This window comes from Amphiprion ocellaris, chromosome 9 (genome assembly GCF_022539595.1).
Source record: "Amphiprion ocellaris isolate individual 3 ecotype Okinawa chromosome 9, ASM2253959v1, whole genome shotgun sequence".
NCBI classification, from domain to species: domain Eukaryota; kingdom Metazoa; phylum Chordata; class Actinopteri; family Pomacentridae; genus Amphiprion; species Amphiprion ocellaris.
In genome coordinates, this window is record NC_072774.1 from 22,490,440 (window position 1) to 22,516,937 (window position 26,498).

The window sequence follows — 26,498 nt, forward strand, 5'->3', positions numbered from 1 at the left end:
GGAGGAAGTGGTTGATGGGGACAAGGAATGAGGGTTTTCTGTTCAAAGCGGTGCAAGTAGGTTGTGGTGAGACAAGCTGCAGTGTTCTCATCTTTGATTTTATAGTCTTCAGTTAGTAAGGAAGAACAATGTTACATAATAAAGTCACTAACCAGTGTGCTGCCTTCATTACTTGCTGCTTTGAGTCTAAAATGTTTTGAGACATAGTGTGATTTCTGTTGTATTTTTATTGTTGTACTAATTTCCTATGTTAGTCTGATCCTAAGTATTATAAATACAGATTCTTGCTATTATAGTTTTTAAGTGTCATAGTTTTGATCAGGAATTTTTATTCTCCTTTTTTCAGAATCATTAACTCTTCAGAGTTTTCTAGCTGCCAAGCCTTATGCATTTTGTTACCGCCAAGTGCCTGTTCAGAACTCCTCAGTCAAGTTTACCTCTGTAGTTGATCTTATTAAAACTTCTGTCAGGGAGTAGTTCCTCATGTCCAACTGATTTAAGCCATTGGTCGTCACTGTTGACAGCCTGCGAATGAAAGCCAAATTAGTCTTGACTTCTTTCATATGTTCTTGTGATTAACACTTTCCATCCAAAACTGTTGCATGTCTATTCGTAGTCGATATAAAAATAGTTCCTACTAAATGTTAAAGCTAGCTTCTTGTGTCAATATTCAAGATTATCTATAGACTGACAATAAAATATGTTTAAATCACAGAAACCAACCTCCTGTTCTGTCTTTTGTCCAGTCAGTAATTATGGTGACTGTGATTTTGGTGAAGCTTAATTTATTGCAGTGACACACGTTGATTTGAAAAGGTTGACTTTATTAAAACATCTACAAAAATAGACAACACAATGAATTACAATAGCATCAAGATAGCAAACATTCTACAGAGACCCCAAATGTAACAGAGTTTTCTATATATTAGTGAAGGAAATTACAATTTTGTCCTTAGAGTATTTACATACTGTAACATTCAGCCTCAGACACAAAAGGATGAAATCAGACATCAAGGGGAGTCTAAGTACAGACAGTATATATAAAAAAATATATGGGTTACTTACACTACAGTGTATCAAAAATGACATGGCACAACCTTTTACAATCAGTAAACATGTATTACTTAAACTTGATAATCTCAATTGATTTACAGTGATATGTAGTCAGTAAGGTAGAAGCATCGACTCTACCGCAGTCGGCTTAATGTATTAACACAGGATAATACAGTGGTTGATGGTGACATTCACACTAAAATCAGGAATCTAAGTATTTCCCAGCACTGTCGGAACACAAACCTTTTGAAAAAAAGGTTGTCATACATTTAAAATGAAATTAACTGAGGATGCCACTCCATTTTTAAAAAAAGAATATTTTACATCTAATGGTTTGGCAATGTCATGTTGGAGAAAGTTGAAAGGCACACAAGCCTCCACAAGTAAAATGCAACAGAATCCATGCTGACAGGAATCATATCATTCAGGTCCGTCACAGAGAAGAGGGTCATCGTGGCCACGGATACGCATGGATGGTTTAAAGTGCAGCTGGTTGTGGAATTTTACATCTATTCTTTGTGGCCGAATCACAGCCAGATACAAAAAAACAAAACTGCCAACACCTCAGCAGGAGCATCCACAGATGCCACATCCACTCCCTCGGCAGCATCGTCTCGTTCGAGGTTGTGGGTCTCATCTCACTGGCAGAAGCAGCAGACTTTCCTCTTCTGTGCCTTTTTTCCTCAGGTTTGAAAAGTCCGTCTGGCACCAGGTATACAGTATTTCTTCTCCGTGGCTCAATAGTGGAGTTCAATGAGGGGAGACAAACTGGACATAATCACATTGCAGAAAGAGGGCCACTGCTGTCTGTTCCATTTCATATTAGTCCACAAACACAGGTGCAACTGTGGGTCACTATGTATGAATATGGGGCTGAGATAAAATGAACACATGAAGATCCACCACCCAGGGTAGAGACAGCTAAGCTTACCATCTGCAGCTAGTTTATAAGTTCCTCCTTTGCTATGGTCTTAGTATTATTCTGTGATGTATCTGCCTGCATCCTCCGCTTCATCACTACCAACACAAACCCTCCTTTATTTGTTAAGTATGTGAGAAGAGATGAAGTTTCCTTGCAGACTGCACTCACCACCAACCACTGACTGTTACCTGCCTAAAAAGCTGGGATTAGTTTTTGGGGTCTGAACGGAAAATAAAACCGAACCAGCGGTCTCTCTGCCCCTCCACCCAATAAGTACAAAATAAAAAGCGAGCAACCTACTTCCTGTTTATCTGCCCCCTGTGCAACCTCCACCACGTCTTCCAACTGTAGCAAGGATGGAAGAACATATAAGCTGTTTACCCTGTGTAGCATTGCATTTCTCCTTGTCATGTTTCTCTGCTTCTCTGTTTACACCATGTTCATGGCATCCTCTGTAAGAAAGGAGTGGATGGAAGCGAAGGATGGGCGGAGCTTGCAGTCTCTGTTCCAGCAGCTCAGCATGAGCTCATAAAGACCCTGAGGACACACAGCTGGCCTGCTCAGATAGACCTGCAAGAGAGAGGAAGAAGAAAATATGCACTTTAAAAACGACTTTACCTCACACAATAAATCACACCAGGTTTAAACACTGACAAGATGAGGAACAAACAAACAAAAAACTATTCTATCACATTCGATGATCAATGCATTTATTTTTCTGCTTTTAATGGAAGTGGGTACAAGCTATACTTGGACTCCATTAATTATGATTTCAAAAAATATAAAACAAAAGAAAACGCACTAAACAGCTGCACCCCAAATGTCAGCCACTAGAGGGCCTCCAATATCAAGATGATCAATACAGTCATGGATGAGTTTTTACTTTCTGTATACATCAAAACTGATTTGAGAATTTGAAAAACCCATAATTCTTCTGACAGATATTGTGATTAAAGTGTAGAATAGAATTCCTTTTATTGTCATTGTACTCCACTCAACAACAATAATCAATAATCCTGTCAGTGCATTATAAATAAATATAAGATGCCTAAATTATTAATTAAGTTGCAAGGAGGCACTTAGGTCCAGACAGTTAGTGAGGGTGTCTGGCAGAGTTCAGTTCTCCTGTGGTTCTGGGGTAGAAGCTGCTTTTTCAGTCTGTGATTTGTTGGACTTGAAGCAACTACCTGAGGGTAAAGGGTCAAACAAATGTTGTCCAGGATGGAATTGGTTCTTAAGAATGTTTGCTCCTCTACTGAGGCGGCGAGAGCTGAATAAGTTCTTAAAAAGAAGGGAGTGAATAGACCCTGATCCTCTGGAGGGCTCTCCTGTCTGCTTTTAAACCAGACGGTGATATATTACACCTGCACACAGGCTGTATTTTCTGAGGATCCTGAGGAAGTGGTGTTGCTGCTGAGCCTTAGTCCAAGAGAGATCTTCATTAATGTGTGTATTCAGGAACCTGAAGGCAGGAACCTTTTCCACACAGACCCTATTGATGGTTAGCGGCTCAGGGTCTGCTCGCTTTCTTCGAAAGTCTAGGATGAACTCCATTGTTTTTGTGGAATTCAGGATGTCCTGCCACGCCTGCCAGGGGTTGTTATCACTTAAGTGGCCCTCAATCTTCCTTCTGTATGTCGCTTTAGCATCCCTGATGTCTCCCTTCAGATTGGCTCTTTCAGCACTGTACAGAGCTGCGTTACCAAACTGAAGACAGCGTTACAGTCCTTAAGAGATCTGGCTTCATTTGTCATCCCGGGCTTCTGGTTAGGGTACACCTGGACGTACAAATAATGTGTATTCCTCCAAGTCCTGATTCTCAAAGATCTTTTCAAATCAGTTCTGCAACTGTGACGAAGCTCCTTCAGGCCACGTTTTTAGTTCTTGTGAGCTTTTCTCCTGAAGGGGGTGTATGCTGGGGTTAAGAGTTTGGACACGTGATCTGACTGCCTAAGTGTGGAAGTTGTGTTGATTTAAAGCCTTTCTTGTTCTTGTGCGTTTCCCTCTCTAGTGGGATGACTGATAAGTTGGGAACGACTGTCTTTAAATCAGCATGGTTAAAATCCCCAGCTATGATATGTGCTCCCTCTGGACATGTGATCTCTTGTAAAGTTATGATACTGTGCAAGTAACACAGGGCTATGCTAGTGTTAGTATCCAGTGGAATTCTAACAGCTCTAACTATAACTACAGTAAACTCACATGTAAGGTATATTGGCCTGCATTTAACCATCAGGTACTCCAAATCAGGAGAGCAGTGGCTGTCTATGATTTTGCATTTGTACACCAGTTGTTGTGGACATAAATGCATAATTCCCCTGCTTTGCTTTTACCAGAGTCTTTGTATCTGTCCCAGTGAAAAGCCATGCGTTTTGCTGGCTCCATGGCAACATCAGGGATGAATGGGTGACCCAAGTCTCCATTACAAGCAAAACGCAACAATCCTGTGTGAGTTTGCTTGCGGAGATTCGTAGTAATTGTGTTGATGAGATATCTGTCACTCATTAGACTGTTCGTAGTGGTGGCTTGTGTAGTGGTTTCCTTAGCCTTGTGAGTAGACAGGATGGGAATCCAGGCTTCTGCTTCCTGTTCTGCCTCCATCTGTAGTGCCTGCCATGGCCGATAATAATCCAAACAGAGCCTGGTGACCTGGCTATGTCCCCAGATGTATCGTGTTAGTGCAGAAACTAATTTATAACGGCCTGATTACACTGTAGACCTATGGTCAGAAGATCAACTCAGCTGTAGGTGGGGTTCACACGGCTAAAAATGAGCAGAGAAAAGGAAGAGCGTTGAGCCGCTACATCTGTGCACAACACTATCTTGTTGTTATTTATATGTTACTTATATTTGGTTTATTATTTAGATTTAAATTATTTTTTGATGGAATTTTTCAAGCTTCGGGTGAATATTTACGGTGTAATAGATTTAAAACCCATGATGAAGTACAACATGAGATACCATCCAAAGTGTGGCTATCACAGAGAAAATGGCACAGATGTGTAAAAGACCCATTTCAACCCTCAGACGTTCTGCATAACCTATATACTGAATTCCAATATTTGTAATGTGCTAATAGCATCGTTTCAAAATGTGATTTCAACTTCACATTTGTCACATCATTATTTTAGTCACTACTTGTTCATCATCAGAATGTCTATTTATTATTCATCTGCAGCAGCAATGTGTTATATAATTATATAATTTAACATCCAAACTCTTCATATTGTGCTTGTCTTTAACATGTGAAGAAAAACACCTGCTCTGCTGCTGCAGGACACCAAATAATTGACAACTAAATGTTATCTACTGAGCATAAAAACTGAAAACTTCATACAGTATGTGACGGCTGTGCTGTCCTTTCTTTAGGTTCTTTTAGGTTTTACAAAAATAGCTTTGCATTTTTTAGTATTTATTCAATGTTCTTTTTTTTAAAAAATTTATAAAGTATGGAAGCTATTTGAGGAAATGTGTGGTGTTATGTCTGCTCTGAAACTGCCGTGGAACTGCAATTTCCTTTAAAGGATTATTTAAGGATCTATCTATCTATCTTTAAGTCTACCATAAGTTAAATATCACCCACAAACTGCAGTGTAAAAGGGGGACACATGATATTGTATTTTTGCTATGACAATATGTTTCCAACTCCTTTTGGCCACTTAAGGAAGCCAATATACATACATATACTTTTTCCATTTAATTGCAGAAAACAGGTCTCTAGTGTAGACGTAAATACAGAATAAAATGCCTTTTAAAAGTACTTAGTCAGTGGACAAATAAGAAAACGACTTCAACATACATGTACAAAATGCCACTTTTATTAAAACTATATTGTTATTTTTATTATTATTTAAACTTTTGGGCTGAATGGTGTTATCTGTCTGTCAATGTTCATTTTAGGCCTGTGCTGATATTTAATAATTGCAGACTTTACAGCCAATACCAACAATATTGCAGGCATCATTGCGCATCCTTTAATTTAAAGCAAAATTTTCAGCTTCAGACTGCAAAACAGTAATGTGTTGAACAGGAAGTTTTACTTGTGGAAAATGTGTGCATTTCTGTGTGCTGTACCTGTCTGCCCTGGTCTCTGAAGAACTCCCCAGCGTTGTCAATGACTTGCTCATCTGTAAGACTGGAGTACGGCTGCTCCTGGCAAACGCTCAGCATCTCCCACAGAGTGACCCCAAACGCCCACACATCACTGGCTGTGGTAAACTTACCCTGAGAATACACACCAACACACACTGACATGCTCATTTTCATCATCATCATATCACCTCTACTATCACATACTCAGTATTTATGATATTATGACATTGTGACTTTCTCTATTTCACCGTACATACTGTATAAACGTGATAAAAACACTTTACACTGGAATCTTGAAAAAAATATTGTCAAAGTCATTATCATAGGATGGCAAACAGGTAACAGGAAATGACTTAATTTATTGAGTAGGCTCTAGATATAAGTACATTAATAACAATGATTCACGTATTGATTTCAGTGATTTTATTATTCGTTTGTGTGCAACAGTCTGCACAGCAGTTCCTAGTGTTATTATACTTGCAGCTTTATTATTAGTTATCTGTAAAGCACCTAACTGATTTAACCTGTTGGAAAATTGCAATAAAAATGAAGGGAGAGAATGAGATTTGCTTTACAAAGAAAACAGAACTGGAGAACAAACTTGTGAGCTGCTCGTTATTTAACAAAGATATTGGTGTTTTTAGTAATGTGATTGTTATGTTTTAATTTGTTGTATAGGATTTATGTTTTAACTGAATTTTAACTTTTTCTTTACTACTTAAACTACTGTTTTTATTAAAATAGAAAATCAATTAATTACTATTAACTAGAATTGCAGCCTTTCAGTTGTATGCCTTGAACAACCAGCTGAGCAGCAGCACATCCATGTCTGCCCAGATTGGACCTTTATGGTATAAAATCTCATCACCTCATCCTTTCACCCTATTAGACATCACTGTGAAATTTTGTCATAATCAGGGATTACATTTTTTAAATATAGCCAATAACATGTTTTTTGAAGTTAGTGACCTTTCACCACCAAAATTTAATCACTTCATCATGAATCCAAGTGAATCTTTGAGCCAAATTTGACGGATTTACCTCCACTTGTACAAAGATGTTGTGTTTACAAGAATGGGACGTACAGACAACGAGACAACATGATGGCTTGGGCTATCACTGTCCCAAAAGCACAGGAAAAAATGTAAGTACAATCACGCATATTACTGGCCTCTCACCATGAGTATGCACTCCCAGGCCATCCAGCGTATCGGCAGCACAGCTCTGCCCTGGATCCTGTAGTAATCTCCAGCGTACAAGTTTCTGCTCATGCCAAAGTCGGCGATCTTGATGTGACACTCACCGCCTCGATCCTCTCCCCTTTCACCTCTCTCACCCCCAACCAGACAGTTACGTGTGGCCAGATCCCGATGCACAAAGTTCAGAGATGAGAGAAACTTCATTCCTGATGCAATCTGGCTGGCCATGGAGATGAGTGCAGGGTAACTGGAGGGACAGAAGGCAGATGGGAAACCATAAATAAAAAGTGCTACTGCTTATATGTATGTGCATGTGTGTGTGTGTTTGTGTGCACCTGACGGTTGGCGTATTGTGTGAAGGTCCGGTTTTGTCCAGAAGCACTCGGTGGGAGAGATACTGGTTCAAGTCTCCACACTCCATGTACTCAGTGACCATGCAGAGAGGATCACTGCTCACACACACTCCCAGCAGTCGGATGATGTTCGGGTCTTTCAAGCGAGACAGAATCTTCACCTCTTTCAGGAAGTCGTTTCTACCAGGATACAAACAAGCGAGATTCATTTGATAGCTAGCTAGTGAGACACTTTAATCATCCCCTTTGAAAACTGGAAGATGTACACAAAAGAGGACAAAACTGGTGGGTTTGAAGCAAGAGATAAAGTAGGGTTCCTTCACTGCCCTAATGTAAAAATATTACACTTAAACCTTAAAGCATTATCAAGCACTGGTTTTAGTGTTACCACCCATTTAGGAATAACATGATAACTATGTTGGAACAAAAAAGTCAAATATAGTGTGAAATGAAAATCACAGCCTCGTAGAACTCAAGGTGATATCCTAAAAGTCTGACCTATTCTGTTACTATAGTGATACTTATTGTAGTAGAGGCATACAATACTGCCATTTCAGAAGGTGGAACCTACAATGGGTGATTTTTTTCACTACATATCCTTGCCAATGACAAGTAATTAATTCAGTTCTTCTAAATACGCTGTGATATTTCAGAAACATCATCATCAGTGAGAACGGTCCAATTCAATGAACATGTGAGAAAGTGTGAAGGAGGAGAGAGGCTGTAAAAATATAGAAAACTGTGAACCACACTGAAACCAAAGTCCACACCGAGTGGATGAGCATATGACGTTACAGACCTCGCATTCTTGGAGGCATCTGGTCGCAGTATCTTCACAGCTACCAGCAGAGGGCGACCTTTTCTGACATTGAAGGGGAACTCCAAATTGGGAAGGTCCTGAGGGTTCTCAATTTCACACAGATGCACCTTATACCGACAAAAACACACATATTGTTTAGTGACAATCACCCTGCTATCCACAAACACCTCTTTTCATCTTATTTCTCACCTCTCCAAACTGTCCCTCTCCCAGTTTCTCCTTGAAGATGAGACACTGTCGAGGCAGCTCTGGCAGTGGGGCAGCTTCGGCCCCGGGGCTTGAAGAGGTCAAGGCAGGTACAGCATAGGTGTTGTTACCACTGACACCCTGCAAACTCACAATGTCCGCCTCAGCGTAGTGGGGGACACTGGGAGGCAGTGGGGGAGACACAGGTGGAGACAGAGAGGGGTAAGGAGGGGACCCGGGGTAGGGAGGAGGCTCATCATGTGCTGGGGGAAAACCCTTCTCCATGTCCAAGTCCAAACCACAGGCTGGAGAGATGAGGAAGAGGCAGACAGAGTGCATGAAAATGAGAAATTACTTGAGAGAAGAAGCATGTGATTAAAAACTGTTTTGTTTATGAGTGAAAGAATCACAATATAAATTTAGGCACCTTGTTATAAAAGAGATAGTTTAAATTTTGGGGAAATCATTTGAACAATAAAGTTTTTTGAAAACATGTTTCAAAAGCTCAACTTTACTAAATTCTATTTATAAAATAGAAGCATAAAAAAACACATTTAATAAAAAAGAATTTTTAAAAAACTTAATGAGATTTATATAGAGAGTCAAATTCTGACCTAATACAAGGTCATTTATTATTGTAAATATACAAATGATAGCACAGCTGGGAGCTGATTCATCTACCAGTCCTGAGCTGAAGCAGGAATCATGCAGATAAACTCTCATCCAATAGACACGCCAGTGTACAGCAGGGATGTCTACATTATCCTCACTTATTAACAGTCATCTATGATCACTAATCTATTAATGTGTTTTGCATTGACGTCTTTCTGATTTGCTCTTTTAAATACATTAGAACATTTGGTTTACAGTGTGATGATGGGGGCTGCTAAAGATCACAGTCCTTATATTTCGCTATGGCCTATAGTATACCTTTTAAACCGTCACAAGTTACAGTATTATTACCAGTGATCTCAGCTCAGATTAGATGTATTTCTGGATGTTTGTTACATTAATGAGATGAAGTAGCAGGTACTTTTAAAATCAGTGACATGTGCCACTAAATGTCTTCACTGAAGGCTAAGAACAAATGTACTGTATCAGTCTATTCTATTGTTCTGAAACTACATTAAATCTGCTGCTTAACTTTTTAATAACATTCTGACAGCACCCAAGTTACAAACTAAACAGCTGCTTTAATACAGTTGATAAGATTTTGTTCTGTGAAGCAGGACTCATAAATGCTAACATCTGCATGCTAACATGTTCGCAATGACACTGCTAGCATGCTAATGTTAAACAGCTAATGTCTACCACAGCCACCATCTTCACACCAAACACAAAGTACAAAAGAAACCAATGCAAATGTAATCAGTTGTTCAAGTATTTCTTTGTAAACAACAGTAATAGACGAATTAAATCTATGACCTGATGATGGCGTGAGATCAAGAGCATGGATAACCAAAGTAAGCACCAAAGCAACGTTAACGGTAATCCATCTAGGAAGTAATAATTCACCTGAACCCACAAATGTCAATGGTGCCAATAGAGGAAAAGTTTGCAGACCACTAAAGTTGGAAAGTTATTAAATATCAATACAGAATATCAGCACAGTTCTTTGAGTTGATTTGAACATATTTCACTTGATAAATTTGACCAGATGATGGCGCCAATTGAAAAGTCAAGGGATCACCAAGAATGAGTAGGCATCTCTGAAGTAGTCAGGGTATTGCAACATCATGCACACCACTGAAACCATGCTGCCACTGGAGCACTGCTATGATTCCAGCTTAGTGAAACTTGATCAAAAAAATAATACATTTTGAATTTATCGGTCTCCGGGTAAGTGTGAAACTTTTTATAATTCCCCAAGGGCCAAACTATCTCTTCAAACAAAGCAAGAGTCTTTTGAATGGTGAGAGAATATGAGTGATTAATTATTTAAGTTACCTGGGGGAGATGATGGTCACACATGCAAAAAGAAAAAAAAAAAACAACTTCTACTGCCCCAACCTTGGTGAGTCTAGATAGGGAGGTAGGTAGTGAGAGAGGAGCCCATCCAGAGGGCTGCATCACGAAGCCAGTTTGACATAGCTGGGCTTTCTTTGTATAAGTTGGCGCAACAAAAACTAAAGCCTCAATCAGAGACACCAGGTATCATGAAGGTTGTTATCAACTGTCTTTGTAAACTCCGACTTTCTGCTTCAGGCTCTGTGGTCGTTCGCATAAAAGGGTAAGTTTAACGCATCATGTGACTCTTCTTATGCACAACATGAACCATTTGTGTGCAGCTGCTTCAGTCAACAGGTAGTTATAATGCAGAGCCATGAAGTATACAAAGGTTTATGACAGTAAACAGTGCTGTTACTGTTAATCGCGTTATAGTATACTTATTGGACCGATCAGTGGAGCCGCTTATTTCTTACCGACAGCTGCACTTTACTGCTGTTAACCTTCAAATGTCATATATTTAAACATGATACTGTATTGGAATGTATTTAGCTCTGGCACTACCCCATAACACAGGATATTGATTTAATCTTTGGCCAAATCAAAGTGAAATTAATGTTATTGATTGAATATTTGTTGTAATAAGTACCAGTAGAATAATCCATTTTCTAATCCATTTCCTAAAAGCTGTTGTACCAACAGTGTAAACGGACTTGACAGCAAATCAGGAGCAAACATAAAGTTTGTGATGCAGACGATTTCTGCATCACAAACTAAGTAAATGTCAGGTTTGGTAGCAACACAATGCCTACAGTGGGCGATACTGTAACTACACTGCTTCATTATGCTGGACTAGTAATAGCTCCACATGGTTGTAGACACATGTTCCTTCAGCTAAGAATCTGGATCACTCATAGAATCGTCAGGAAATGATTAGATTACAGCCAATTTAAATCTGAAACTTTGAACATGACCTGCTCACGACCAGGTTAGCTCCACAGCATCCGTTACCATGGAGATCTAGCCAGGCTAAAAGAGAGCCACCTTCGTCACACTGAAAACTTTAAGCTCAACGTACCTCGCTAACCCACTGATCTCGCTTCGTAGTACAGCCCTCTGACTATGTTAGCCCAGTCTTAGGTGTCTTACCCTGGGCCACATTGAGGCTCTTTTCCTCAGCCTGTGTGGAGCTGGGGACGACTACGGCTCTCAGGCCTTTTCTGGGGTCTGGTAGAAGCAGGTGATAGGCTGGGTTGTTTAACAGCAATGCTGGGAGGGCACATACACATAAACACACAACGGTGCAGAGGACGAGGTGGGGTACAGACAGGCACCACAATGTGGATCACACACATTAAACAAAGTGGTGCAGGACACAGAATACACACAACAAAACACAACAGCAGTCATTACACACGTAGAGCAGAGAACAGAAGAGCATCACAACATGCAAGTTAACACAGCTCATGCCACAACCAAACATAACAAGAACCAGAGGATGAAACAATGTTTCCGTTACTCATATTGTTTCAAACCAACACAGGCGCCTCGTAAAGATGGCAGACCGACTTCCTGTGGTACATCGCAAATGAAGAAATGTATTTTCTATCTTTACTCTTCTTTTTATTTATTTTCTCAGAACAATAGCTCTCTTGTGCTGAACATCTTTCTGAAAGCCCTCTTCCTCGCAGGGCATTTGGTATGATTTACTTTTCTTTGATGTGGTGAAACGCATCTTAATACCATTGTTTTCCCAACATGCATGTCACATTTTTTCTCCAGCTATTTGCTCTCTCCAAATGAGCTTATTGATGTAAACAAACACAAATAAACCACATACAAACGTGTGGAAATTTAAATATTGTACAATGAAAGGTTGTGGCAAAATTCCCAGCAATTCACGTCAGTTGTGTGCTAATTACTGATCTAATTAGCAGGTTTTACAGCATATTGTTCATCTTGCTTCTCATTTTCTGAATCAGCCTACTGAGCTAAATGTGATTTTTGTGAGAAACAATGAAGCCTATAGGTATCACAACAGCTTTCCTAACGCACTGCATAACTGTAGTTATGTGTTTGTTACTTACCTGTGCTGTCTCTGTGATCTCTTGTCCGGAGCAGAGCACTGGGTTCCTGATACTCCCCTTCTCCCTCTCTGTCATGGTCACGGTCATCCGGAAAAGTATGGATACGCTGGTAGCGGCTTGAATAACTGTGTGTGTTGTTGATGACCACATTGTCCGACGGGACGGACAGGTGAACACGCAGCTCATCACTGGAAAGACTACCTTGGGCCTGGGAGGGCAGAGAATTCACTGAAGTACAGGTAATAGAAATGCAGCTATTTCAGTCACTTAAGTAGAGGTGAGATCAACTCTAGAAATAGAATATAATCTTTGAACAATTAGTAGTGAGTGTAAAAGGATTCCCACAACACATTCAGATGGTAATGTAGTGGTACTGTATTGTTACCTCCGACTGCTAGCAATCAATTAAAATTGGTAGCAGGAGAGTTTAGCCTAACCACAGAAAAACATTTTTCCCTTAGGATGTTTATTCCCTGGAAAGAACTGCTATCAATAAGGCAAATGGCTTATCCAAAGTAACTGGCACACTGTGGAAAATCGAATCGATGAAGAGTTTTTAAAACATACTTTTCAAAGCTTGAGGAGAGCAAAAGGTCTGTCCTAGAAGCAGATATAAGAGGGAGATGTTGAAAAAGTTTGGCTAATAAAATCAAGACTTGATGGATGTATACCACTATTGGGAAAGAAGGGGTAAATGGGAAAGTATGTGTTTTTAGAAACAAACAGATATTTTAGAAATCCACATACCACCAATTAAACTAGGAATGGGTGCTTAGTTATTCAGCTATAACATTGCACAAAACCTCAGTCTGAACCTACCTTGCCCAGGATCTTTTTCCAATACTGTCTCCAAAGAATGACAGCTATCACAGCCAGCAGTAGCAGGATGATGCCCACCAGGCAGCCAATTAGAATGGCAGTATTACTGCTGTCATCTTTTGCTACAGGAAGTCCTGCCCTTGGAGTAACACCAGCAAATTCTGGCCCTGGAGAGGACAAATACAGGATGAAATGCTACTCTTGTTTGTGGGTCCAGTGTTGTGTGTATAGACTCCTGTGTATATGGCTTTGTGTGTGTTTGACTACAGGCTGGTGTAAGCTAAAGCAGTGTACAGACTGAGCTGTAGCTCTCTTGGCACAGCACACACACACACACACCAGCATATTTTTATCAGGCTCATGGAACATCTGATGGAGATTTTTTGCGTGAGTATGCATTCAGTGTGTCTGTTCATACCACAGAGGCTGCCAAACCCTGCTGCTTAGAGAACAGTATGTCAAAACTGTTCTACTTCTCAACAGCTTTATACTCAACTACTAATCATCCAGTTATTTTTTTCTCTTTTGTTATAGGTATAAACAGTTTGAAACACATATTTCAGGAAAGAAGGCCAAGCATATTAGACATGCACACTATACATGATGCATTTATGGGCCTGTGTGCACATAAACACATAACAAGGACAAATACTAATAAAGACACATTTATCTATAACTACCAAGGATTTAGACACTACATTGACATAGCAGAGTACAATCTCCTTCTCTCTCCCTCTGTCACTTCAACACCACGTAGGCAATAAATAAACCCCAATAAAGTTGTTCAACCACAGCCAGTAATGATGAAAAAGTAGCATACACGCCATAGAAAACCATTTCCAGCTTTGTAAAACGCCTGTTATTGTTTAGCTGTGCAGACTGTACAGTCAGTTTCTGAAAAAAGCATGCAGTTTGTGAGACCACAGGAAGCCAAGTTGTTATTGTGCATAAATATAATTTACTAGTTAGTGTTTTTTCTAAGAGCTGTATATCTTAAAATCCCAGGGGACAGAGCCCTCTGCCAAAGCCTGCCCCTGCAATCCTTACTCCTTTATTTTGCATGCACTTTACTGAGCAGTGGCACATCTGTAAGATGCTAGATAGAAGTAGCTCTCCTCCCTCAGTTCACCCTCTCTGTGCCTTCTTTCTTTCACTCTCACCTGCCAGTGTCCAGTTACCAGTGGTGTCCATCATGAAGGTGGTAGTGAAGGGGGGGTCTGGAGGAGTGAGGGATGGACAAAGGAGGAATGTGTGATGAGGATTCAGGAAAGAGTGAGAAATTACATGGAGAGTCTAGCTCATTTGGTTTTTCAGCCATCTGAATGAAAATCTGTAGAGGTTCACATCAAATTTTTAGAAGTAGGACCGTGATGATGTAGATAAGCATCAGCCAAAGAGACTGTGTGGGTGGAGGCAAGTCAGACATGGCCCTCCTACGGCACTGCCTGCCTTTGGTTCTGATTTAGACACATTCTTTGGACATACTGTCAATATGCTACACACATCATAACTGGAGGAACAGAGATAAGCACACTAACAAGGGGGCATGACACAGAGACTGGGGAATTGGAAAAACAGAAGAGAGCAGCATGGAGAGGTAGATGAATGGTGGGTGATGAGGAGAGGACAGCAGCAGGTGGGAAGAGGGAGGGTAAGGCCAATACCACTGTAGGGATGAGGAGTGGGAGCATAAAGAGGAAGAGGGGAAACCCAGGACTCACCAGAAGGTCGGGCAGTGTTGCTGGAAGAGCTTGATGTAGGAGCAGAGGTGGTTTGGTTAACAGGAGGAGGAAAAGTACTGGTGTTACCAAACTTGGGAAAATTGGGAGGAAATGAATCAGCGTCTTTAACATCCTCCTCAAATGGCTCTGGATAAGGAGAAAGAAAGGAGAGGAGCAGAACATTTAATGAAAATGAATCATGTTCATATGGTTACGGAGGGTTTTTTTTATGTGACATAACAAACCTTCTAGTAGACCTCAGCTGTTGGTAAACAGTGACTGTGGTTACAGCTGGTTTGTGTTTCCAGAGAAGTGGCATTGATTTCAGGATACCAAATAATTTTGTTTATGGCTGGGAACTGATCCATTCCTCACTAAGATGACTTACTTTGTTTATTGGTAAAACTTAGTTAAGTGACAAACAAATGATCACTGTTTTGAGAAGGCAGAGGGGGTTAAGTTTCTAAAACCAGATAGAGGCGCAGCACTTAAGATGCAGGGCTCAATGTTGCTGTTCTCAAATGCAGGTGGAAATTGGAGGGTATAAAGAAAATCTGTTTCTAAAATCCCTGGATCACTGCTTCTTTTCCAATTTTAGCATGTTTGATAATTCAATCACTAAGAGTTTGTCAGCCAGGCCACAAGTTGATGCAATTAGTACCACGTTCTGGTACCAGATGTGAGTGAACTCTAACTAAAATTAGTAGATATAGAGGAAGGAATTAGTAGTGTAGACTCCAGTCTGCAATCTTTTGCTAGCATACCCCAGTGAATAATCAATATTCCATCAACCAGGTGTGTCAGACCACTGCTGGGTCAAGAAATTTCGACCATCTGAGCTTGGTTTGATTACGGTGCACTTTGTTGGTTCTTATCGCACCACAAGTGACTGTGAGTCTGACTAGAGAAGACAGTTTAATTAGTCCCAGTAGTCTCAACTGGAGAGCAGACGAGTCGTCTGTCTAACCTCGATTTTAAAAAAAAAAAAAAAGAAAGAGGCATAAATCTTATTTTTTCAAGCTTTCTTGTTGAATGGACCTGTTTCAGCCAATACACAGTAAGACAGTGAAGATGACAATGAAGATGGAGGGATAACAGCCATTTTCCAGAGCTGTTAAACTTGTTAACTAATTAAGAGGGTGTAAACACTAACTACTGTTTATAGTAGGCCTATATACTTGTAGATTGTTGTGCTTAAGTACTACTATTTGGGGTAAGAATTTGTGTTGTTTAAGGACACAGCCAGGACAACAACCTCACTCAGAATGTGATTTTGACACAGTAAGTCTGGAAACAAATCTAGCTCATTATTTTCATTTTTATTTGACTTTTACTCTAAACAGTTAAAGAATGGTGTTTGGACTTACTCACAGTTTTGGTATAATTTAGTATTTTAGGCAAGGCAAAATCTCTGCAGGACTCTCAGAATAGTACAAGACACTGTTGCTAGGATGTGTGACACAAGTGAGAGGATTCTACAGAAGAACAACTGCAGATCTGAGTCAGACAAGCAGATATCTCACAAAGCATAATTTGACCACTTGAGTTGTGTTTCGTACCAGAGAGAAAGGATATCTCACTGATGAGCAGCCAACGGTCTGCGAAGTAGAATTTACAGCGAAGGATCTGAGCTGCCTGTGCACCAAGTGGTAGGGAGACGGGTCGTGAGGAGGGGTCCTTCAGATCCTCGAGGGGCACTGGCAGGGTAAGGGCAGGAGAAGACCAGGGCTGGAGGATGCCAGGTTTAAAAAGACACTCTACTTTGCTGAAGACTCGTACACCCTGTGTGTGGCGATTGTTACTGTGCACCTATGGGAGGGGGTCATGTGTTAGAGTGCAGAGAAAGGGAAAGACACAGGAAAGAGGTGCAATCAGTTAGAAAATCCTTTAACTACCTACACGTCTCATGTAGTTGGACCTTTGTGCAAGTACCTGGAAAACTCTGAAAACTTTTTCATTTATTAATTCGTGGAGAGGCAATTAAGAGATTAAATTAACACACAAAATTATTTACGCATTCTTTGAGAGTTCAGCCATAACTGCTTTGGCACAACTTAGAACTGCACAGGAGCACAAATTATCAAAATTAGAACACACAAGTTGAGAAAGAATGCTTAAAAGATGGTCTAATTTATGAGGTCCCACTGTGGCTCGAAGGAGAAAGAGGAGCTTGGAGAGAAGAGGGAGGGATGTGGAGGAAGATGGAGGTTTAGTAAATGAGCAAATAAGAGGTCAAAACTAGGGATAGACCAATTATCAGTTGGCTGATTTTTGGGACGATATTCGGCACTTTTCCAGTTATCAGTTTTGGAGTTTTTAAAAATACATTACTTCCTGAATAAATTAAATGTGCTGTTTAAGCTCTGCTGCAGCCGGCTCTCTTTGTGTACAGTCACTGTCTGAAGCAATGTCCCACCCAGAGTACTGTCTAAATGGCTGACATGCTTCCTGACTAACAGTCAATCAGCAATGAACAAGGATAGAGGAGTGGTTGGAAGGTGAGGTAGCAAACACTACTGAAGTTATAACAAACACCGCAACCTTATGCAAGCATGCCCAGTTTTCCTGTTGCACTGAAAATGCCCAAACATTAACTCGGTGCCACTGCAAATTGAGCCTATTTCAATGCTAGGCTAAAGCTATCAGGTTTGCAGTGAGGAGTACCCATAACATCTTTCTAAAGTAAGATTAATGGTAGCAACATGCCCTAACTGACAGAAATGTATCTCTAGCAGAGACACAACATGAAAAAACAAGTGCACAAGCCATCGTGACAAATTGGGATATTAGCTCCTTTCACATTGGCTATGGCTACGCTAACAGCTGGCAGTTAAGAAGCAGTTGCAAATGCAAAGTAATCTTTTAAAATACGGGCCTCAGTGCGCAATAAAAGTGATACAACAGTGAAAGATTAAGAAAGAAGAAAAACAGTAGACATAACTGCAAGAGAAGAAGAGACAAAATGTTAAAACTCTATCAATTACAGTGAACAGACAAAAGAAAAGCACTCCAGAGTCATGTGACACTGACATCTCACTCCTATGGCTGCTGTGCATATGCAGCTAAACTAATCCTTATTTTAAAACAGCTTAGTTATGAATGACAGGCTCCCTGATGTCAGATTTAATGTGCGTTTCTATGTAGGTTCCAAATACTGGTTGTCCATCTTTCTTGATTACAATAATTGGCATCAGCCCCAAAAAAAAACACATATCAGCCAATCCCCGGTGAAAACTATAGATCTGAGAGGTGGAAAATTAAGGAGGAGATGGTAGAACCAGTGTGAAAGTTGGTCTGACAGGTTAGACATTACCCTTACACTACAGGGCCAGACACACTAACGTGATCCACATGTCAGCGCACACGCACGCGCACGCACGCACGCACGCACGCACGCACGCACGCACGCACGCACGCACGCACGCACGCACGCACGCACGCACGCACGCACGCACGCACGCACACACACACACACACGATGCAGCCAGAACAGCTGCACCAGATACTCAGTTACTATGCAGACTTTTCTACTGGGGAAGGGGACAAAATGGGTTACGTGGGGAATGCACTGCATGTTAGTGCTAGAGGTATGGGTAATAAGTGAAGAGAATCAAGGAAATCTACTAGTGCTTTAGGAAGCAAAGCTTAAAAAATGATCCACAAAAGCAGATCAGTGTGTCCATTAATGGAGTGGGAGGTGAGGATTATTACAGACAAAAGGTTACACAGCAGATTCTCCTTCAGAAGACACAGGCACAAGTCAAGGAACTCTGCCGAGACAAGGCAAGTCCGGATCAGCGATATGTTCCCATTTTCTATTTATTTGACCTGTGTTTCTGACATATCCGCTCAGTCAGGCCAGCATAAAGACATATGTCAGCTGAGGTTAGTGCAGGAAACCACTAGGGGAGGGTAGGCAACACTGAAGCCTGTTAAGAAAACACTCAGAATAGGAAGGTTTTAAAAAGGTAACTGAACAATGATAAACATATGAAGAATAAAAGTGGAGAGAGAACATCCAGAAATGTTAAATCTTTGTAAATATCCCCAGAAAGACTTTGAAAAGATTGCCGGTCGCTCTATAAGAGAGACGGAAGACTCAGGCTGCTAAATATGCATTTGTAAGAGTGTACCTCACCCAAACCCACATTCCAAACCACATCCAATGAGACAACAGTTATAATTCAAACTTGGTTGCTTAATGTCATTATCCCCTTCGTTGCTCCACACTAACCCCAAAAGCCACACAGACGCACAAACAGACTGTGATGCAATTTGGTGGCTCCCAGACAGACAAGCACAGATGTATTGTCAATAATAAACAATGGTGCATTCAAACTAATTAAATGGCTGCAGGGCTATTCAGTGCAAAATGTTTCTTCCTGAGATAGCAAATAAAGAAAGTTAGAGTTCTTAGGAAAGAAAAAAATGAGGCAAGCACACAGCCATACTGTAAGAGTTTGTTTTAGAGGTCATCCTGCTTACAGCTGCAGGAATTTCTAAGGAGTTTCATTAGATGCAAAAAGCATCAGAGGAAAGTCTTACCATAACAATCAAATGCTTGTTTTCGGCTTATGGGATAATTAAACAAAACAATGCATTAATTAACAAATAGTACTTTCGTTATCTTAATTTTCCTTCTCATTAAACAGGAAAATATGTCATTGAATCTCTGCATTTTAAAACATTTAACAGAGTCCCAAAGTTAAACAAAATTAGTTTTAAGACTTAAATATGCTGAATATATTACATATTAAGCTGCTCACAATTTCAGTCAGATCTTCGCCCATAAAACGGTCAAAATGTCTCCATCTGGAACTGAAAAGGAATTTATAGTGTAACACACAGTATGTATCTTGGCCACTAGGCAGCAAAGATGCTCTGTTTGCTTTTCTTGACCTGTGCCTAAAAATGGGGGTTGAAACAGATTCCAGTGGGATAACAATGTCCAGGATCCGCTCACAATCATTCACACACAACAAAAAGGCTGAGACATATGATCTGACATGGGATGAGATAAAAGACTGCGTGTATTAAACTTCTGCATCATCTCATTGTGGATGGAGTGCTGTGATGTGGATGTACTGTGAATGAACACTATGCTGTCTAGAAATCACAAGTCACAGACCAGGAAACGTGTTCTGCACCATCCCTTATGGTCATTTACACACAGCAACACACGCACCATCACACATAAACACAACTTTCAGTGCCTACCTGCATGTTGTGAAAGAGACGGGGTTTCTCAAAGTGGAATTCAATATCCACACTGCCTTGCCCGAGGGCTTCTCGGCTCCAGCCCAGGTAGTCATACCCAGGCCACACCCTTAGCTCCTTAGTTTGTATGAAGTCGTCTCCTCCCAGGACACCATCACATAGCTGACCCAAGCCTCCAAACTGCATCCTGCACACACAAAGCACTGTGAGGCTTCACATGCTCTGTACAAAAAAATGATGCCAGGAATTGTGTACGAGCATGCAAAGATGAGCCCACACACATACATCTTCTTGTTTCACATGCAAACATACACTACAATACACAGAATACAATACACTTTCTAGTTAAAAACACATTCATGTACAAGCAAATGCCTTTTCACATGCAAACGTCCACTACAATACAACCTCTAAGCAAAACAACAGGGTCCCCAGATACATCCTCTTATGAGCCCTCACACATACATCTGCTACAAATACTTCTGGATTACATCAAAAGTGCTAGCTCACACACTACCAAAACATTTCAGCCCCATTAACTGCACAACCCATCCAAGTGTGGAGTACTCCCCACCCCCCGATTCACCCCTCCGTTGCTCCCTGCCAAAACACTATGGCCAGGAAGCACGCATCAAAACCCACAGCAACTAAGAAAATAATGTCACTCCCTTTGGAATAGGCAGACAGAATAAAGCTTCAAGGATCTGGCTGAGACCCCACTCCACTGCTAGCAGATGTAACGAGCACTGCAGACAAAGTTTACCAAGTATGCCATTGATCGAGACGCATTTTAGCCCACATTCCTGACAGTAACATTGTGAACTGTTATAATGATCATTGTCACAGCAGTGTTGTCATTTACAACAAGGCCACATCTGTGCACTTCCATAAAAACGAAATCCAGGAATCGATGGAAATGAGATGCCTACTCATACATGATAATGGAAAATGGCAAGGATGCTGAGACCATCTGATTACTGTACCCTTGTTCCGTGCTCCCATCGTAGGTGGAGTCGTTCAGATAGATAGGTATGCCAGGTAAGTGCATGACGTGACCCACTGGAGCTGTGTAAGCCTTCAACCCATCTGTGTCACAGAGAACGGCAGGAAAAATAATTATGAATCATGAAGTTGTTGAAACAAAACATACTTTGTGCTCATTGTTATTGAAGAGACATGGAAACAGTGCATGTGAAACCATTTTTTAAAAAAGCTTTTTATGTTCATCATGAGCTGCTACACATTTACTGAGCCAACATTCAACAGAAATCACTGCTGCAAGGAAACGACCGCAGCTGGTTTTTAAGTAGTAAAACAAACAAAGAGGTGGACTTCTCAGTTCTAGTTGGCCCCAGATCTCTCTGCTCTAATATACAGCTAACCAGCCTTGTCCCAGAGAATAGAAGTGATGTCAGCAGCACTTACTACAGCCTACACTCTGGCACCCACAATAAAGAGTGCTTCACAGGAATTTATAGTACATGTGCAGTATTTTCTGCTTGCACGTAAATGAGTGCCTGTGGATCTGATTATACGCAAGTACCTGTGTAGGTCAGGGTCAAGCAGGTCCAATGTTACACGAAAAACACAGGAAATACTTTGTGCTACCTCTCTACATTCTGACACAATATGAGATGAGGCAGAATATGTGCTAATCTAACCTCTAGCCTGTAGACAAACTGAGCTGCAGCATATTTTAGAAAGATGATTTCCCTTAAGACATGTATTGGGAACTGGGTCTTTTAGCATCAGTGTCAGCTCTGATTTACAGGCAGCCAAATGCTGTCTGTGGGAGGTGGCTGGGGCAGGAGAGAAGTTAGCAAGTCATAAATACTCAGTTAGTCAGTGTTTTGCTTCAAGAAACATTTAGGCCAATACCATTTATCAGCGTGTGGCTTCTTTTATCCAGGCAAACCCAACCAAGGGTGTAAATCTGACATGTCGCCTCAACTCAATCCATCAGATGTATGGCAAAAACACAGACTAATCATTACCATCTGATACAGGATTATACATAGGATGATAGCAAACTCAGTGACCCTCACTATTTGAAAATTAATTGACTTTATCCTGATCTGGAAGCCTGCCTCAGAATATACAGAACAAATGAAAAGCTAAGGAACCAATTCCACCTCAATTCACCAAATTTTTCTAAAAAGTTCATGCCTGACCATCTCATATTTGTCAGATTTTGTTTCTGTGCATTTGTACCTTACTGAGTAAAATGTGTTTAAAACCTGGGATCATGGGTAACATTAACGTGAGTTAAAAATTCCTAAAGATGGTGGGGTTATGTTAATTTTTGCATCAATTTCTATGTGCCAATCTGTTTAGCTATGTTTAATTTGCCATTACTTGAGATATAATGTAGCTAGAGTCCTGAAAATTTGTAGGATCGCATTATTCTGTCAAAGCAAGGTTGTACCATTGAAGACTGTATGTTCATATCAATGAGTCTACAAAATCTCAGGACTCTAACAACATTATCTCTCAAGTTATAGCACCTCCAGCATTGCGCCACAGATTGGCGCCATGAAAACAAAGCAAAAATAGGCAAGACCCCACCCCACCTAAAGGATTCTAACTCAAAAGCTAATGTTACCCATGACCCCAGATTTTACACATGGTCAATTCAATATTCACTACTTTAAAAAACAAAACACAAATCTGACAAATTAAAAATGGTCAGCTGTGGGCATTTGGTGATTTGAGGTGGAATGCCCCATTTTTAGTCTTCTCATGTCTGTATTAACGCCACATAAACTCAACAAAACACACACTTACCATTCCACACACAACCATAGAGCTCCACTCGAAGGCAGACGCTCATAACCCGGTCGGCGAGGGGGTAGAAGCGCACCATGCGGGCCACAATGGGAGGGCCCAGATCTTTGAGCACAACATCATAGGTGTTCTCGTTACCTGACACGACCTAGGGAAAAGACGTAAAAAGTATTCGGTCACAGAGAACATTGCCTCTCTCTGCTGTTAACTGTCGGGTTGAATAAACCTCATGTGAAGACTCTGACTTTTTAAATTCAGTGTCTTCAAATTCTAGGAGCACCTACTGGACTTTTTCTTTAACACACAGACACACTTGGACATAGACGCACAAATGCAAAATCTAAAACCTCTGTTGAAACTCTAAAGTCCCATGCTGTCATGTAATAATGGTGCAAAACACAGTGCAAGACTTCTCACCAAAGAAAACACTGGACTTTTACTAAATGCTATAAGAGGTGCGTTTATCTACACGAGGTAAAACATTCAGTGCAGTGCACAGCAGGCAGTAAAGGCTGCTCTTGCCTGAACAGAAGCATTATTATGCAGAGTTTAGCTGGGGCACTTTCAAATGGCTCCAGTCCCAAATGAATACTAAGTACCCGTAAATCAAATGCAAATGAATATTGCAATGAACATGATGTTATTAACACTACATTTAAGCTTTTCAGCTGAAGGACACTGAGCTCTTTTCTATCAATAAGGAAGAGTCACCCTCATCTGTATGATCCTTTCATCCTCTCATCATTATATATAATGTATAATCAAGGAGAAGATGTGAGAAAACTCTTGTTTACTTCTTGGCCCCATCGGTCCTTCCAGGTGATCCATTTCTGTCCGTCTCGGGAGTAGCGAAGGCGGTAACTTCGGGCAAACTCCTGGCCGTGCCCGTCGGCATGGCGACCCTGGGTACCCACCAGAGCCAGAAAGTGGAGTCGTTGCAGGTCAATCTACAGGTAATACATCATCATAAAACATGTCACAGACTGAATTACACATACCTAGATGAAATACAGATAAGGACGAAAAAGCTGTGTGACTCGAAGAGTATACTGATGGTGGAAGGTTGGGCAGAACAATTCACTGAGCCGTTTCAAAATCACAATACTACTAATTGCAAAATCAAAATTGCAGGAGCTGCAATTTTTGATAATGCTAAAATGTATCACAACATTACAAACAAGAAAAGCACTCAGAGAGTGCAATATTCCGCCGAAGCTTCTCAGTCGTTGTATCATTTCTGCCCGGTAAGTCCGCAGGGGTGGATTTGTAGCAGCAATCATGTGATCGCCAGCAGGCTGCTGATGTAGTGTTCACGTGTAGTCTGAGTTACAGTGACACTGTGTCTCTATTTCGCAATGATGCAGAAACTTTGAACAAATCCGTGGATCCAGACTTTAAGCCGCATCACTGCGAAAATCTAATCAATTGGTCCTTGTGTCAATTCTGACCTTCCCTGAAAATTTCATCGACATCCGTTGTTCTGTTTTTGAGTAATGTTGCGCACAGATAAACAGACAGAAGGACAAATGTACACCGATCGTCACATAACTTCGCCATCTTCCTTGGCAAAGTAATAAAAACATTGTAATGTTACAAAGGAGCTCTGATGGCTGCAGGCATCATGCTTGTTTGGTACAGACTGCAGCAAGAATTGACTGTTAAAATAGGAACAATTTTATTTATTAAAGCTTTAATATCAGCTTAATAATCATCACAATGCAAATGTCAATTGTTAAATATTCTTTTCACAAACCATACAGCAGTATAGAGCACTAACGGAAAAAGCAAATCAGAAGCGTAGACGAGTAAACGGAGTATCTGACCTGAAGGTATTCTGATCCACTGGGGAAGACGGCTCCTGCTGGACACCAAGCTCCATCCCCCTCTCCAGTGCTCAACCTTAGAAACAGAGAAAGACACACAATAAGGTGAGACAAATAAATAAGGAAAAACTAAATACAAAATTCAAAAAGTAGAAACATAATCAAAAAGGTCGATAAATCTACAAACACACCCACAGCAAGACTAACTCCATCAAAGCCCTCAGCACCAGCAGCACAGACATGTACAAGGATTCAGTACAAACACTCTAATCCCCCTCTGCCATCACAGCACATACTGGTTTCCCCAGCAGCCAAAACATTCACATACAAATAGGGCAATCTCTCATAGACAGAAATACAGAGAGACAGAGACTTGGCAATTGATAAAGACACAGAGAGACACTACAGAGAGATGGAAAATACAGAGAACACACGCGGTTCATGTAGAGAGGAAATTAGATTAAAAAGGAGCAGGGTGAAAATTAGTAGCTCCTTCACATTTCTCAAATCTCCCAAAAAGATCTGGTGTAGACTTTAATGCACAATCTTAACTCACAGCACTCAGGCCTGCCTCGACCACACACACGCATCAAAGCTTTTCACTGACTATGACCTTCCTCAATCCAGCCTGAGAGGAAGATTTCTTACTACCACCACATTTTGGCCTCATGAAGACCACAAAGTTGGCTGTGTTTCTGTGATGTCAGCTCGGCTCGTATGAGGAGCTTTGGAGGAACTTCTGGAAGAGACGCAGGCCACAACCACACTCTGACCGCTGTGGGGCTTCTTTCAAAGCGATTGCTGCTGCTCAGACCACCAAAACAAATCACTATATCAACTTGGTCACACTGACAGTGGCACTTGGATTGTAATCAATCCCGCTCTCCCCTCAGTGAGTGAGATCATACAGCTGAGAGCCACAAGATGATCTCAACAAATTACTGCTCCACCAAGTGTTCTGTGGTGGACAAAGGAAGAGGGAGAAAGGAGGAATATGGCGGGAACAGTTCAAACTACCAAAAGTAATAAAAAATATTTTAGCAGTCCCAAATCTCTCCCTTCAAATAACAATTCAAATCCCATTTTTAAATGAATTTCTCCCCAGCTGTCAGACCGCTATGGCAGCAATCCACTTGTCACTCGTTGTCCCATTTTTTACATTTTTTTTTACTTTACGTCTGCTGGTCTGTTTTCGTTTCTCAAGATCTCCCTGGTGTGTCCTAAAAAGAGCTTTGGCTAATAATCATTTCCACATGGTTAGACACACAGCCCAAGAGACCCACTGAGACAAATGAGCCCAAACACACACAGGATCCTGCTATTGCACGTGACTCTTGCATGTTGCGGGTCTAATAAATCTGATCTCACTGCCAGACAGACAATGTGGTAATACAATTACCAAGTGGCTTTTATGAAGACACACCATCATCTTCTACCAAATCTAATAGACCCCTAAAAACGACCGGGTAAGTTCA

At 40.8% G+C, this 26,498-nt stretch overlaps 2 protein-coding genes across 6 annotated transcripts in view; one reads left to right on the forward strand and one right to left on the reverse strand.

The window, feature by feature from the left end:
- flot1b (flotillin 1b) overlaps positions 1-722 on the forward strand; it is a 7,587-nt gene extending 6,865 nt beyond the window's left edge. Inside the window, exon 13 of the mRNA XM_023271581.3 lies at positions 1-722. This exon is cut by the window's left edge and continues 985 nt beyond it. The gene's annotated coding sequence lies outside the window, so the exon portion shown is untranslated.
- An 81-nt stretch (positions 723-803) lies between these two features.
- ddr1 (discoidin domain receptor tyrosine kinase 1) overlaps positions 804-26,498 on the reverse strand; it is a 41,304-nt gene continuing 15,609 nt past the window's right edge. For 2 of the 5 annotated variants that reach the window (XM_023271587.3, XM_035948765.2), the window contains exons 4-20: positions 25,024-25,099; positions 23,995-24,147; positions 23,201-23,348; positions 21,400-21,502; positions 20,417-20,603; positions 16,759-17,008; positions 15,200-15,346; positions 14,639-14,695; positions 13,479-13,645; positions 12,660-12,867; positions 11,722-11,841; positions 8,629-8,930; positions 8,419-8,546; positions 7,602-7,799; positions 7,246-7,513; positions 6,050-6,199; positions 804-2,545 (exon numbers count right to left, since the gene is read on the reverse strand). In XM_023271587.3, coding sequence (XP_023127355.2) covers positions 2,405-2,545; positions 6,050-6,199; positions 7,246-7,513; positions 7,602-7,799; positions 8,419-8,546; positions 8,629-8,930; positions 11,722-11,841; positions 12,660-12,867; positions 13,479-13,645; positions 14,639-14,695; positions 15,200-15,346; positions 16,759-17,008; positions 20,417-20,603; positions 21,400-21,502; positions 23,201-23,348; positions 23,995-24,147; positions 25,024-25,099 — 2,803 coding nt within the window. In that variant the 3' untranslated portion in view covers positions 804-2,404. The remainder of the gene's footprint in view (positions 2,546-6,049; positions 6,200-7,245; positions 7,514-7,601; positions 7,800-8,418; positions 8,547-8,628; positions 8,931-11,721; positions 11,842-12,659; positions 12,868-13,478; positions 13,646-14,638; positions 14,696-15,199; positions 15,347-16,758; positions 17,009-20,416; positions 20,604-21,399; positions 21,503-23,200; positions 23,349-23,994; positions 24,148-25,023; positions 25,100-26,498) is intronic. The other 3 variants (XM_023271589.3, XM_023271590.3, XM_023271591.3) reach the window with 3 other exon arrangements.